The sequence below is a fragment of the Varanus komodoensis genome, unplaced genomic scaffold, assembly GCF_004798865.1.
Source record: "Varanus komodoensis strain SLA01 unplaced genomic scaffold, ASM479886v1 scaffold4, whole genome shotgun sequence".
NCBI lineage: Eukaryota > Metazoa > Chordata > Lepidosauria > Squamata > Varanidae > Varanus > Varanus komodoensis.
The window spans coordinates 53,046,606-53,063,378 of NW_025335941.1; the positions used below are offsets into that span (position 1 = coordinate 53,046,606).

The 16,773-nt window shown below is 38.8% G+C and overlaps 1 protein-coding gene across 8 annotated transcripts in view; it reads right to left on the bottom strand.

Moving 5' to 3' along the window:
* Positions 1 to 1,795: 1,795 nt before the first annotated feature.
* Positions 1,796 to 16,773, bottom strand: part of YAP1 (Yes1 associated transcriptional regulator) — a 108,083-nt gene continuing 93,105 nt past the window's right edge. For all 8 annotated transcript variants that reach the window (XM_044441535.1, XM_044441533.1, XM_044441531.1 and 5 more), the window contains 3 exons: positions 8,741 to 8,868; positions 7,392 to 7,504; positions 1,796 to 5,314 (listed from right to left, as the gene is read on the bottom strand). In XM_044441535.1, the coding sequence (XP_044297470.1) occupies positions 5,076 to 5,314; positions 7,392 to 7,504; positions 8,741 to 8,868 (480 nt within the window). In that variant the 3' untranslated portion in view covers positions 1,796 to 5,075. The remainder of the gene's footprint in view (positions 5,315 to 7,391; positions 7,505 to 8,740; positions 8,869 to 16,773) is intronic.

A 16,773-nucleotide genomic window follows, 5' to 3' on the forward strand; every position in this document is an offset into this window, starting at 1 on the left:
TGATTCTGATGTCCTTAAAAAAGTAAGGCAATTTAGAAGTCTATTTACATTTTCTAGTGGGCTTTCTTTGGGTGTGACAGCTGCAAAAAGTGACACACAGCAATGGGTGAACATATGACCCTCATAAAAAGGCCAGGGGGGGGGGTCACCACACAGAGCTTTCAGCTCCTCTGACACCATCAATGTATTGACAACACAATTGTTCCACTTCAATCCTTCTATGGATCAAACTTCAGGTTAACAGACATACCAAGATGCAGGTACAAAGAAATTTAAGTACACACTTGGGGCGGGGGGGGCAGGGGTGAGAGTCATTAGGGTTCCATGAAGAAAACCTCAAATGGATAGAGTCTACAAATAAAAATGGGCATTTATGTTATCAGTACAATACACAAATGCAATCCACTAATTAAAGGTCACATTGGATGTAGTCCTGGTGGTGAGAATAATCTGTGTTCAGGATGGGTCAGGTAAGTTCCCTTTATTTTTTCCTCACTTTTTTGGAGTTTGCTGGACTTGATGCTAAACTGGGGAAGGGTCCTGAAGTCTGTCCCAAGACACAACTTGTGCCTCTAGAAGCTTTGAAACAGCATTCTCAGGATTCCACGTTGTCTTTTGCCTAACAGTGTCCTCCTCGCCTTCTTTTCCTTCCTCCCAGTTTCCAAGCCCAAGGGTATAGCTTCTTTCCCCATCTGGGAAGTATGGGTTCACCCTTGGTGTACTCTTGTAGCCTATAGAATGGCTGCTACTTCTTCTTTAGCTTGACTCCTCTCAGCAACATTCCCTCTTTCCCATTTGGCTTGACTCCTTTTTATCTCTGTGCTGCCTTGGTTTTTTCCCTGGTCTCACTAAATGGTTTCATCTGTATTTCTGGAGCTGGTTCCTTGCCAGTTCACTTTTCCATTTCCTCTCTTCAGCTTGTTTAGTTGACTTCTGGATCAGCTGGTGCCTTTCCAGGCAGCATAATTGATTCTGGTGACCTCTAGGAGCAGCCAATTCATGAGAGTTTTCTTTTTCCACAATCAAATGGAGGCATCAATCACAAGTCTTGATGGTGGCAATGATGATAGTAGTGTTAAAAACATCCTTCACCGATCTTAAAGAAGGTGACAGGAATGGTAATGGATGCTGTATTGACAATATAGTCAAGTAACTTACAGGGTCCAAGCTGCTGTAATGAGATAAATTATGAGCTGGCTTTGAGAGTTGGCCCACTAATGTTCTGTACCAGCTGTGAGAATTGGTAAATAAGATAGGAAATATGTACAATTATTATCACCCAAACCAGCACAACAGGCTGGGACCTACTAAGAGCTGTAAATCTTTCTTCTGTTTAAATTTCCTTAGAATGGCACCCTTAAAAGTTTCAGTAAGCATTGCTCAAGGATTCTGCAATCTTAAACAGGCTGAAAATGGTCTTGTTGACTTTGCCAGTAGCTTGACATATACTTGGAGTGAGTGCAAGATATACGTGAATTGATATGGTAAATAAATATATGGCAAACATGTAGTGGAAGAGAACACATTCTCAAACATCTGAATTAGTTGTACCATGTACATAGCAATGCACTTCTCCACACCTCAGATAAAAGACTGCCTTCATTGGATGCCGAATTGACACTTAAGAGCACATTAACACAGAGACTTGAATCAAACTGTATTTTACTTTTGCTGGATTCTTAGTTAAAGGGACATGTGTGTGCCTGCTTTCCTCTCTTCCAGCCAAAGCAAATGTGGCAGAGTGCACATGCAAATATTAGGATCTATTTAATGTTAAAAACCAAGCAAGACATCATAAGCGCAAAGTATATATTTATATCATGTAAAACAAAAAAGCAATGGAAAAATGTATTACATAAGAAAATAATGTAACAGAATTTTATTATGGTACCTAACAGAGGCATGCTCTTACATCTAAAGAAAATATAACATTCATAACAATATATATATTTGAAAAAGTTGTGTTTCGGAGTTCTCTAATAGAAAACATTTTAAAATATGGAGGCTTTTCAGCTAAAGGGAAAAAGTGTCACTTCTGACAGACATACACACCTGCCTGTGGTACAAAAACATCCCATGATTGCTAGTGAAGTTGTTTTAATATGGATTTTCCAGATGTGCAAAAGCTAGGTTACCTTTAATCACTCAAATTGTCTCTCCATCTCTTGCATTGCTTGAGTTCCAACACTGATTGGTACAATTTTTGATCCATACAATTTATAGAAATGGTACATATTCCAAAGCAGTTATGCTTCCAGACATACACAAGAATTCATAAGTTTCAATTGCATCCTGAACACACTAAACTTAAAAAAAACCCTAGAAACTATAAAGTTAGGACTGTAATCTGTTTAAATATATACACCAATCAATATAAAATACTACCCATAACACTTTGCTTTTTTACGTTTCAATAGAAAAAACATTAAGCCACTTTGTCAAGTGATAGATCTGAACAAAAACTTCCAATCAGCCTGGTTTGTTTTTCTTTTGCCAACAGTACAAGTAAACTCTAAGGCACATTTCCATCAAGTGAAGAGGCTTAAAAAGTAACTCGAATTAAGTACTGCATAAACAGCTTCGTGTTAAGAGAAATTCAAGAATTCCCAGTTTAATGTCAGTACCTCTCGAGCAGTGCTGCTTGAATATTGTATAAGCTGTGTAGTTTATGTACATCAAGGCAAAACCTAAAATAGGTTCCAACTTTGAAGCAAAAACCAAGAAAAACAAACAATGTTTCTATGCACCTCCATGCAATACCCAGAATAGGAATTCAGCAGTTCCTACCTGATGTTCAAATAGGTACAAATGGTCCTCCAGTATCAAACAGAAATGGGTAAACCAAAATGCAGGAACTTCAAATCTCTCACCTTACTTCATTTATAGATATGTATTTATTTAATAACTGTATGTACTGCACAACTGGCAGGTGTTGTTGCACCCGTTTGTATGACTTATCAAGTCTATTCATACTTAGTGTCAGTTCTGGGAAAAGGGTGGGAAGACAAAGAACAGAGAATACTCAGCAGGAGTGTGATCTGATGGGAGCTGTAGGCCAAAATATCTGGATGGCCACAAGCTGTCCATCCTTGTATTTGGCTGTGGCTTAATGGCACAGGCAAAGCTCTGGGTCTTATCTGTTAATTTCACTTTCTACATCAAGTAGAAATGGCCAAATAACTTCAACATTTTTTAAAAAAAATCTTTCCTAGGCTGAACATACCATGTTTCAACCTGAAAAGTTGTTTGAAGGCCATATTACAAACCCTTGAAAATAAGGACAACAAATTAATGGGAATGTTGACAGATTCTTAAGGTACTTACTGGTGCCAATGTATTTAAAGAATAATAGTAATAAAAAGTCATAGCTTATACTGAAACATTGATTCATGCTCATTTTGTTCACTTAAAAAATACTCTTTGGAAAAAAACATAATTCATTTCCTGTTAAAAATAATGGTATCGAGATGTACTTACTCCTCAACTGCAGAACTAATCTCTACAACTAAAATGCACTACCACTTGCTCGTGTCACCATCTAACACATATCTTTACAGTCTTCTATATGCACCATGGGCTTCTTTGTTAGTGATTCTGATGCACTGTAGCTTTAGTGTTTGCATTACTAGCATTGTAAACTCAGATGACAGTGCAGACGAATACCAGAAAACTAACAATAGGAAAGCTTCCATTTTCATCCATCAGGGACTGCAGAATTTCAAGCTATCAGTTTCATCAAAATTTAAAAGCTTCCCCAGGAGCTGTCCCTTGATGAAGACTCATAATGTATTGTTCGCTCCATTTAAAACATCATAAAAGCCATATGGCTTTTGACCACCTTTAAGTGACAATCCTAAAAACGCTTTAGGTGGATGCAGTTCTTTTGAAAAAAAGTGAGATTAGTGTTCATATAGGTGCATTTAGGAATAGGGTTCAGTAAGAGTTACACATTGTAAAGTTTGCCCTAAGAGAATCTTTGCTTCCAATTCTGGCACAGGTGTGAAAGATAAGCCGGCAATCCTTTAGTCTAATGAATACATTCAAAGCTATCTTTTTAAAAGTTACAAGCAAAATATAGAACTATAGCTATTCACTGGCTACACTAGTTAGGTATAAAAAAGTCAACCATCTCAGACTTAAATAAGACTAGTTGAAATCAGGAAATTTAGATTTCACTATTTAAAAATACAAAAACAAAAAAGACAAAACCAAAAACAGTTAAATTCCTAAACTACTGCTATAATAAAAAAATCTAAAATTTGAAAAGAAAAGCTAGAATAAGAGGCAATGATCAAGACTCATAATGTGTTTTATGTAAAAGGACTACTTTATGGTGCCATTAAATGTCAACAAGATAATTGAGAGAACTAGCCAGCAGCTAACAATGGACAGAACCCAACAGACATCACTGCCTAGTGTTTTTCATTTATTTCCATGTTGATCAAGCAGCCATGGTGTCTGGTAGATTGTGCCCAACAATAAAAGGTTTCCAGCCTCCTTTCGATACTTATCTCCAAATCAGTACTGACTTTTTTGCCTCAGATGTATTAGTTTTGGCTTGCTAGACCAGTATGTGTTTTTTGCTGCTTGCCATGGGCAACAGAGCAAACAACAAGCAGTCAGCTACAAGTGGGAACGTGCAGAGTTAAACTCTTCAAAATCCATATTAGTAGATGAAAGAATATGAGACAGGTAGCAGGATCAAAAGGAATGGCAGTCATCATCCAAAACTAAGACTGGGCTATCTTTCTTGCCACTTCCCCATCCTCTCCTTCTCCATTACCACCCTGGTGAACAGTAGTTGCAACAGCAAAAATTAAAAAAAAGATAATAAAACAAATCATCTAATTCTTCAGAGTCAACTGTGAAAGAGGTCAGCAGTATAACAGCAGCGATTGGACAAGGAAGAACAAAACATAGATGAAAAGAATCTGGAGTATTTTGTTCATTTACTTTTGTTCCTCTCTGATCATAAGCCAAGAAGCCTTTGCCGCACAGGCTTGTTCTCAACATCAGGTATGTGTCTTATCTCCTTAGATCCTTCAAAGATTTCAAACTCCATCTCCCTGAGGCCCCTATAACCAGGTAAGAAAGCTTTCTTTATCTAGCTTGGTGGCTGCCAATACGGATTCCATGTCATTAAGGATATCGGAACTCAAAGCTTCTTGTAGGCTTGGCATCAGTTCCTCTCCTTCTATATTCATCGCATCTCCTTCCAGCGTTCCAAGGTCCACATTAGTCCCTGGAATGGCTTCAAGGTAGTCTGGAAAACGGTTCTGATGGGAGGGGATATTGCTTTGGTTGATACTGTCACCTAGATACAATATGAATGTAAAAGCAAGAATGTTAAATATATCAAAAGCACCACATAGCATGTTATCTAGATATACTGAGGAGCTGGTCCCATACTAGCCAATGAGTGGAATATATCATGTTTCCCAAGCCAGTTTTGCCTGATCATTCTCTTCATTAACCTTTGTACCCTTCTGTGGTTTTTCATATACGTGGCCTTCAGCAGTACCACAGTTGTGGTCAACATTTTTGGCAAATGTGCCACAAGATGAAAATATGGACACGGTACATGCACGCATCACATTGCATTTATATTCCTCCCTTTTTCTTCTTGCAAAGAACCCATGGTGGTTTACATGGTTCTCTTCCTATTTTGTCCGAACAACAATCTTGTGAGGTAGGTTAGGTTGAGAGGCAGTGACTGGCCCATAGTCAGCAGTGGACTTCATGGCTGAGTAATAACTAGCACTCGGTTCTCCTGAGTCCAAGCCCAGCACTATACCACAATGACAACCTGGGGCATGCCACAAGTTTTGACTATATTTCACATTAACCTTAGCAACTCAGTTTATGTGAGTTCCCATCTAAAACATACAAAAGGTATCACGTTGCTTGTTCGACCTATGCCTTACTATCCCCACTGCCTCAGTAATCTACCAAGTACTAAGAAGTGAGCATATAGGTGCAACTATACTACAGCCAGGCCACAGAGCTTCCTGTTCCTGTCCAAGAATACCCCAAATCATTACTGCCCGTGCTAGGTGTGGCATCATGCTACAGGTTAAGCACCCATGAAGCACAAGTGTGCAGAATACAGGCATTCCTCACAGCAATAGTGGGAGCTCCCGTAGCCAATCATCATATTGAATAATAGAACCCATCACTTTACCAATCAAAACTTCCTATCACCCTCAGCAACCCTGTAAATAGCTGATATACATTTTAATGAAGGGTGGTATAACGATATTTTAAAATAAAAATACAATTTTAAAAACAAAATGCACAGGTAGCTTTTAATGTATTTAATGTATACCATATTTTCTACACTCTACTCCCGTTAACTGGAACTCCTACAACTGGAATACCACTTGCAAATCACGTGCTTGCAAAACCATGGACAGAGGCCACCAGAGCCAAGTGCCTCTGAAGGCAGCAGTGGACAGCAAGACAAATGCCATTTCTGCTATGTTTGCAGTTGCCTTGCTGGACTCGGCCTATTACAGAGACCATCCAAGCCAATTCTCCAGGGAAGGAGGGAAGGCCAAGATGAAGATCATGTTTTAGAGGTGCAATCAGCCTGTGTCAGCAGACCTATCTTAGTTGTCTTTAATTAAAAACCAGTGCCCATGTTGCATTTGTTCATCCTCCCTCCCTCCCTCCCTTTTCTTTTAGTGCTCTGTATAAACTTATAAATTTGAAGGCAAATTATACTGTATTGTTGTAAACTGCTAAGAAGCGTTTTCTATTAAAGAGACAGATAAAAATGTTTTAAATAAATTAAATAACCTTGTTTTTCCTGTTTATTACAGCTGCAATTTGGTATTTAGCTGTAGAATCATCTTGGCAACAGGCTCCACACAGGCATAGAGCCTGTATGCGTGATGCATAGAGACCACAAAGAAGAACTTATATTTTCAGATCAGGCTATAAATGCATTTTACCAAGGTTGAAAAGTCATAAGAATTCACACCAAAGCAGTCAGATAAAAAATTCCACACTTGGGGTGGGGACGGTGACAGCAAACATTATACAGCCCAGAAAAGGATAAAAAGAGATGATTTCACAAAGACAGAGTTGGGAGGGGTTTAGTAGGGCATTTTGGATGCAAGGCAGGGCAGAGTGTTGCCCATTGAACTAGTCCAACATTGCTAATGATGAATTGGAAGGGAGTACCTTTCTACTTGCCATTAGACACATGCTTCTAATGTTCAACTGAAATTTACCTTCCTGAAACTTAAAACAAATATATTCTTGCCTCTGGGAAAGAGCTGGGGCAACAGCATGAAATAATCTTGGCATTACTCCTCCTCTTCATTAATAGTTAGCCAGACTATGAGAGGCATCCAATAAGAGTTCAATGCGAAGGAAATGAAACAAACCTGTATCCATTTCATCAACACTGTTGAGGAAATCGTCTGGAGTTCTGGGGACACTGTAACTGCTCATGCTGAGGCCGCTATCTGTGCTCTCATCTCTTGAGTGGTAAGTTCCACTATAAGGAAAAAAAAGTTTTTAAAACATTTTTTGAAGAAACACTGCAGACCTCATTATCTAATGCATTAGGTTGTACCAAGGAAAGGTGAATTCTGTTCCCACCATAAAGTTATGCAATCTAAAACATGAAGATGGACAAAGTTTCTTTGGCTGTGTTCATAAAACCCTGAAAGAGAAGTGCATAACACTACAGAGATCCACCGGACCATCAAAAAGGTATCAGAATTGTGGAACAGAATAAATGCAATTCCATCTGTTATAATAGACTTCCCTGGAAATGGATAGAAGAGAAAAAGCATCTTCCTTTCCTATAATTTTTGGGTTGGAAATGAAGCTGGGCCATCAGAAGTGGATTTAGAATTTAGTTATTAAACTCATTCTGGGAAAGAAACCCTTAATCAAAAACTAAGTGAAGAATAGATCAGAAATGGGAACTTCATAGGATGCTTACAGTCTGTTTATCCTTGAAAACATTCTCTCCTCAAAAATACTGAATAGTTATATACAGTGAAGCTGCATGGTATTTATGACTGAGGTATATAGTTGGAAAAGTTGAAACTTAACCCATAATGTTATATACTTGACTTAAGAAAAAATCAGAGAACTTTACAAGTCTATCAATAGGTTTTAGATGATGCTTGAGTATAGAGATTTCCTGTTTCAAGCTTATCTGTACAACAATGTGGTCTAGAAACTTTTATAAAAAAATCAAAACTAGATTAATAGCATTATTAAAAAGAATCCACAGGCCACAGAAGTGAATGCCCGAAAAGGCTTGTGTATAAGCCTTGTAATATGATATGTAAAATCTTATCACTGTTTCCTGTGTCAATGCTACAGAGGATAAAAATAGAACCAGGAATGCTGCAGAAACTCCTTAAATAGAGCCCCACAGTAAACTTCATTGCTAGCTTTTGAAAAGCTTTTCCGAGTCAGTAATTCTAAATGGCCGTGCATCAATTGACTTGTGCCTGGGCAAACATGTTATGACTTTGAAGACTAACCCTTCCTACAAGTCTGAACAGTTGACTTCCTCCCACAGGAGACAGCTTTTAATCCTCAGCTTTAAAAAAAAGAAAGAAAGAAATCTGGACTTGCCATTTAAGGCAAGAGCCGTATACAGCTTGTTCTTAGAACAGACAGATCTTCAAAACAAACTGTTACATGCACCAAACAGACTCTGAAAATCATCATCTCTGGCAAAACAAAGCCACTAGTAACTATCCCTACTAACCTGTTAAGAAAAGGGTCTGAACTATTTGTAGTCATTGTTCTCAGTTCTTGAGACATTCCAGGAGATGATACTGGATTCTGAGAGCCATCTTGTTCCATACTGGGAAGCTGACTGCGAAGAACCAGTTCCTGCCGACCAAGAAATTTACAGTCATGAATCCACACAGTACTTGTAATTCATAATCAGCACTGAAGGACAAGCAAGTTTATGGCCACACAGGCACTATGTTAAACAAAAATGATTGTTCAGTCTCATACATTTTGCACTTACTCCCAATATACCTGCAGATTGCACAATACTCCATGCTGGGAAACATGCCTAGTAGGATGCTGCAGCGTTCTGTGCGTAGGGTTCCCATAAGTATCTATCCCACTTACAACTGTAGGAACTGAATGCTGAACCAAATAGGCCTTTGGCCTCATCCAGCACAACTTCTTCTATGCTCTTATTTCATTTCAGCTTTGCATCACATTATATCCAAACTTTTACATGTTTCATATACATGCATATTTCTTTTTCCATAACTTGATACTATGTCTTAAAGCTGTCTTTGCATAATCATAATAGCCACATGTACACATTCCAATAAATTTTATGTAATTGGCGGGCAGAAAGTCAGGGTGAATAATCCTCAAGTGAGATTGCAAAATCAACAGGTTCTTGAGAGATAGTCAACGGTTCAGTTTTGCAACTGAAATTAAATGGTTTCTGCAGGCAATGGATACATAAATTTACTGTTAGAAAATGAAACTACTCCACATAATGCAGCAAAATGCCAAAAGGTCTATCTGCATCAATTGCCCCTGAAGCTTGTACAGTTAAAAGGAATGATATTTTTGGATGAATGAGGCTTCTGAAAGATGCAAGGCATGAACACAGTTAAGAGTGTATCAGGCTTTGGCTTGAGAAAATTTTAAATTTTAGATTCATTTATGCTGTAAAGTCACTGAGGCCCTATTTGAGTTTCAGTTATCTTTCTGAAAACTAGAAAGAACACTGATCTTAAGAGGAGTTGTCTGTAGATGATTGCACAAAAACTGTAAGGCATTTTGCAAATGAAAGTGCTCAGTTCACAAATTACTAGTACTAAAATGATAGCTGGCCACCCTTAAGTGAGTTGAGGCATGCTAGGACAGTAGCCAAAGGGCCCTTGGCCTAGTTATGATGTCATGATCAGGCAAGCATTCATGTCTTCTCTATATTGAACTTCCATCTACTCTTTGACTTAGACTAAGCTAAAAATGCTCCAAGGAATAGAAAGAGAAGATGCACAATGTGAAGAGTTGTTGAAAACAAATAGTTTTATCTGTCTGCCACAATAGTCATAAGACCAAAAAGCAAAAGTTGGCCCAGAAATAACTCCGGAAGAGTGATCTTGTGGGCCCCAGTAGCGAACTACAGGGTTCCTTGGGTTCCCAGATTCAGGAGCATAAAAAAGCTCTGACCGCAGATATGGGGATCAGTGCTCACAACCCTGTTTGCTACCCTTGCACTCAGTATAGAAAGAACTGTGCTTGCTCTGTCTCCAAAGTCATAACAGTAATCCTGGAGAACGGGTACAAAGGGTGTTCAAAGGAGGGGGTGAGAGAAGGAGACAGAGTCTGCCAGGGTATTGTGTACCTTGGAAACAGCTCCAACATCTTTCCCTCCTTATCCAAAGCTCCACACCTAGATGGTCAGGACAGACCATAAGGTTAAGATAACCGAAATCTTGTCTTGCACTGCTGTCAATTGAAGGGCTGCCAATTACCAGGGTGATCTTTGGACTGAAGAGTTCATTATCATACGTGCAGAAGGGACAAGAGTTACTGGGCACCATTTTGATACTTACATTATGAGTCTTGCTTTGTTTCCCAACATAAATGACACACTTCAGGAACGCAGGCCCCCAAATGGGCATGTGAATAACAGAATGCTCCCCGCATTAAAACATGAAAATGAAAACACTAATCCAAAGGAGAAGCATAGAGAAGAAAAAGGTAAGAATCTCAATTAAGCACAATGTAGCGCAAGACCAGAAACTTCCCTCACAAGGCAACTATTACAGTAATCAAAGAGAGACTGGAGGAATTAGGTGGGAATCCAGTAGGACTTGTGCACTGGAATAGTGCGGGTTCTCATGAAAAGTTCCTCATCAATTAAAGTTTCCCAAGTTGAGGTTCGGAACAGGCACAGATGTGCAGAGTGTGCTGCAGAGACCATAGTGAAGAACAGAACTAATTAAAAATGGTGACAGGAGTTTTAGTTGAGAGCAGATGGGTATGAGCTTCTATGAGTGAGAAATACATATTTTGACTTGCTGCTGCTGTACCAGGTGACAAGACACAATATGAATCAAGAGACCAGTTTAAGTAAAAAATAGCCTAGCATTCATCACTATGTGTCCGTCCAACTGTACAACAGAGCACAGAGGTCTGAAGAAGAGGGGGGCCTTTGAGGCTTAAGAATTTAAAATGGGAAAAGTCCTGCTAATCCACTGCTAAAGACTTGCTAGGTCCAGGCAAACTACCATAGGATGCTCTACTAGTTATAAAGGAAGTTGCCTGGCATAACAGCAGAAAGTGTTATAAATGGGCATAGTCTGGCAGTTTAACAGGCACTACAGTAGTTTTCTCCTCTTCAAACCCTTCCCAAATACTACACTCTTTCCCCTCCCCTGTAGACTACATCTTCCTCCTTAGTCTATACTACATCTACCAAACTAATGCAGCATATCTAAATCCACAAATTCAGTAAATTCCATGAAGATACTGGAATCCATGAGCTGTCTCTAGAAGCTCAGGTGACGGCGGTGGTGGGGAGCGCCTTCCTTCAGCTTCGGCTGATACATCAGCTGCGTCCCTTCCTGGAGAACGATTGCCTGGCGACAGTGACACACACGCTGGTAACTTCCTGATTAGATTTCTGTAACACGCTCTACGTGGGGCTACCCTTGAAGACGGTCCGGATACTTTAATTGGTGCAGAATAGAGCTGCCAGGTTGCTGATGGGGACTGGGCGTTGTTCTCATATAACCCTAGTTCTCCGTCAGCTCCACTGGCTCCCGATTGAAGTCCGGGCCCAATTCAAGGTGTTGGTTATGACCTATAAAGCCCTAAATGGCTTGGGACCTGGAATATCTAAAGGAACACTTGTGCCCATATATGCCTTCCCACCCCTTGAGATCAGCAACAGATGCCCTTCTCCGGGAACCCTCTGTGAATGATATTAGGAGGGTGAGTACCCGGAGGAGGGCTTTCTCTGCGGTGGCGCCCCATCTATGGAATGCGCTCCCCAGAGAGGTCCGCCTGGTGCCGTCGTTATTTGTTTTTTGGCGCCAGGCTAAGACCTTTTTATTTAAAACTTATTTTAATTGTTAAATTATTTGGATTAATAGGATTTTAAAATTTTTAGCCGAGAATGCACCGGGGGTTTTTAAACAATTTTTAAAATTGTTACATTGTTATTATTTATGTATTTATGTATCCTTTGTGAACCACCCCGAGGCTTTGTTGCGATGGGGGTGGCATAGAAATGCTATAAATAAATAAATAAATAAATAAATAAATAACATAAACAATAACATAGATACTAACACATACTTTAAAAAATGAAGATAGAAAAAGCAGGGATAAAAGTAACTTACAAATTACTAATACTCACATTCTAAATGCATAGAAAGTTCACTATTTTCAAGCCGGGGTTGTGGGGGAGAACAGCTTATAAGCTACCACTCCTAAGTTTCTATTTCATCAATCAGAAGGTTTTTTTTTGGGGGGGGGGGTGCAGAATTTGGTCCAAGTATTAAAAATACATACTGTTCCATATGTTTCTAAAGTCTAAAACACTGACTTAGAAGTAAAACCATTTAATTACTTTTTAAAAAGTCAAACTTTTCTAATGGCCCTTGGGAAAATAAAGCTTAACACCCATTGGTAGTACAAACTTCTAATTCTGGATATTGCAAAGTGAGCCAAAACGACCTGTCAGCCTCTTGGAGAAGCTACTATAAAAATGAGGTTAGGTTTTTGAAAGCTATCCAATTGCTTTCTTACAGCTATTTAGGTTATGTGCACATGTGCATTTGTGTTTTAAGTTTGTATGTCTAAAAAACTTTACGGTTTGCCTCGAGATGCTCAATCCTTAAAATAGCAAAAGAACAAAACATCAACCAACATTCCCCTTGCCTACACTTGAAATTTAATTCTCATGTGGTATAGTTCTGACTTCTTGTGTGTGTGTGTTTGTGTGTGTGTGTGTGTGTGTGTATTACAGTAACGTGAATTTGCACAAAGGTCAGAGTAAAATATTTTTCAAATTCAAATCTCCATGCTTTAGGAAAGAATAGCCAGCCAATCAGCAAGTATTAGGCAGTGGAAGACACTGCGATGGGCTAATGCTAGGGAGCAATCTGGTGAAAAAGTCATCTCAGCCCCACCAAGAACCCAACTTGATGTTGGGATGTTCTCCACAAGTCCAAGAAAGTAGAGGGCAAGTCTAAGAAAGTAGATTTTGCTGGGTCCCCCCACCCCAATTTTAAAGATGACACTATGTATTACACTACAAAATATGACATTCTAGTGAAATTTGTTTCCAAGACACACCCTGGTAATTAAAAGATGCAATTTCATGCATCAATTATGCTTTTTATATATTTGACAAGAGGGGACAGAAGTCAACACTGCTGACATTTCTAGCCTCAGAATATATATCACCCCAATTCCTGTCATGAGCAGAGCCGGCTGGAGCTGGGAGTCAGACTAGATGGCCTGGGAGGCTCCTCCTGACTCGCTCTGTTTCTATGTTCTATGTTTCTATAACCTATACGGGTTTGATGGTTCTAACTTACCAATTCTATTATATTTCTATACTGAATTTCTCTTTAAGTCTAACACAGGCATGACATTAACTGTTTTTCCCGTATCTGCTCAGAAATCTCATTTCCTAAATCCTTGCTGTAAGGGTAACCAATTTCCATTGATTTTTCACAACAAACAGTTCTTTATTTGGAAATGAATCTCATTTTCTAGAATACAAAGCACTGCAGCTGAAAATACTGAAATAATTGTTTAGACAATTGAATAGTTTTGATAAATGAAATCCCTAAGATGAAAAAAAAATCTGAAGAAGTATATCTAATTGCATATATTACAGAAAGTGTCTATTCTCCAAAGCTATTTCTTGGGATCAGGGTGAACAGAAACTGAATACAAATGGCTTACAGTACAGCAACAGCCAAAAGACAATCCATGTTTGGATTACCAGGAAAGGGACTGAAGCTGAATTGCCCTCTTGCGTTCTCACACCTGACTCTTCATCTGTCAGAGCCACTCTGGACCCCTACCTGACAGAATGTTATTTTCTGGAATATAGGCACTTTTTTGCCCTTATGTTTATGGGAGAGTGTGTTAAAGAGTGTGATCATGTGGATGTTACTGTGTGAGAGTGCTTGATTTATGTTTATGTTAAGTGTTTTCCCATTTATCATGATTGAGAGAACCGTGAAGACTTGAGTGGGTAAACTGTCCCTTTTTGAAGTAGCTCACTGTATTTATGATCATTTTAATCAAATTGAATCCAATTTAATTTACCTTTGAATCCTTTACCACTGAGTTTATTGATATAGTATGGGTGTAAGAGCCAGGGGGATTTGAGCCTTTTATCTATTAGATAATTCTTCAAAGATAATAGCAAAATCTTCATTGCAGCAAGGTAAGGAACCAGAGGCATTGCTATCGAATGGGATGAATTTTCTAACCCTAAGGACTCAGAATCTGCCCCATCCTTAACCAGGGTTGATGAGCCAAAAGTCCCTGTCATTGCATCACACCTTCAAGATATAAGTGAAGATCCTTGGTAATACACCCTCACTGCTGGATTAGAGCTAATGACCCAAAATGAAACTCAGCGCATACTGGAATTAACCCTAAAATGGGATTTGGTTTTAAATTGCCAGAAGTTAGTCTTTTTGAACTTTCCCAAGCCAAAAGTTATGTTCCCACAGCCAGAATGTAAAACTAACTTTATGCAATTAAGTGCTGACATAACCCCTCATATACTTAACCATGATGTTCTATTAAATATTGAATATAGTTTATGATGATCATACAAGCTCTGTGGTGATATTATGGTTCTGGCAGACAGCAAAGAAGGTATATGATAAAAAAGACAACCTTTTAAAAATCAGTCTGGTGATTAGATTTTTTTTGAAGATTAGAACATTATTGCTCTATTTTGCAAGACTTTGGACCCTGTTCACAAAGACTGTAGAGTTATTCATTTGGAAGACCCCTCAGACTAGACCCATGGCCACCCTTTTGCCTAAAGAACAAGAGTTGATGGGAAGTTTTGATGGACTTCCAGTGCAAGAACAACAGTCAAATCCGAATGAAATTACCTACTTTGAAGAAACCATTAATGGAGAGATTCAATTAGAGTATGAGATCAGTAAACACATACACTTTGTGATCCCCTAGAATGAGGAGAACTTACATTAGATGAGGAAGGAAAAATCTTAGAAAAGGAACTATTTTGAGCAGAGGAACAGACGACCAAAAGTAATTTAGGAAACAATCTTGAAAATGTACAATCTTGTTAGAAAGATTTCACCAAATTACCCTATCTTAAAACCTTCAAGTATTTCTAAATTCCCTTCTGTAAAAGACTTGGATTTAGTACAGTTGAGCTACTTTCAGAATGAAAGTGTTGTAGCAGAAGTTAATTCATTACTCTCACCTTCTAGACATATAGTAAGAAATAAGCCCATTATAACTGAAGGGAGCCATAGAAGTGAAGGCAGTGCTGTTCAATGGGTTGGAAAAATAGCCCCTAAACCTGTGGGTGAGATATCAAGTAAGGTAGGAAAGGATTGACTCCCCCGCCCCCATTCCAAAAATCTCCTACTGATTTAAGATCTTGTCCTGGAATGTAGTGAGATGGCTCTCTAAGCTAACTGATGAGAATTTTAAAGACTTTTGTGCTCAGTTTCAAATTATCCTCATTCAAGAAATGTGGACTACCTCTCTCCCTGGGTATGTGCCATATTCATCACCAGTAATAAAATCAGATAATAGAGACTGGCCAAGCGATGATTCAGCAACCTTGATTTCAGTTGACTACAACCCAAATGGTGTATTGGTTGATATAGGAAGGACTAACAATATTGTAACCCTTCAAATTTTCTGGCCTTCAAATATAAAATCTTTTTGATCAATGTGTTTTGTCCCCATGTAATACAAAGGATGAGAGTTCTTCAGTCTGGTCTGATCCAGATTATGTTCTTACCTTTTTATTCAATACCTATGCAAACCCTTTAATTTTAATAGCTAGGGACATGAATGCCAGAATTTGGCAAAACAATGACAAAACTGGAGATAAATTGGTTTTAACCCCAAAATAACTAAGTTTCCTGTCCATTAGAATCTCTAAAGACTTAAGGGTCAATAAGATGGGTTAGTCTCTCTATATCCCCATTGTTAAGATCCATTTATATAACAGATAGAGATCCTGTATCAGATTTATACACATATATAGGATCAAGGGGTAAGAGTGTTATAGACTTTATGATTCTCTTTCACTCAGTTGTTGTACTCCCCTTGGCAGTTTTGGAGAGACGGTACAAAAAGATTCCCTGGTTAGAGTGCCTTTGCCCCTGTGGTATGGAACAGATAGAAACTACAGAGCACGTCCTGTTGAGATGCACATTCTACAGGGATATTCGCACTGCACTCATTTCCCCACTGATGAATCGCTTCCCGGGCCGTACGGAACAACAGTATATCTTTATATTGCTGTCTGACACTAACACAACAATAACATACAACAATACGTTAACAATAACAACAACTCCTACTTATCGCTGCAGGACCAGCCCTTCCTTCAGTTGCTCTATCAGAGAATTAAGACTGCCCTAGCACATTGGGATGGGAAAACCCAGGAGGAAATAAACTTATTCTTAATGCCCCCTAAAAAGTTACTCCTACGGGACCAACTCCTGACCTCATAAGATCCCTTGGAAAACTTTGACAAATTCGTTGATGCAGTTAGGCCTTTCA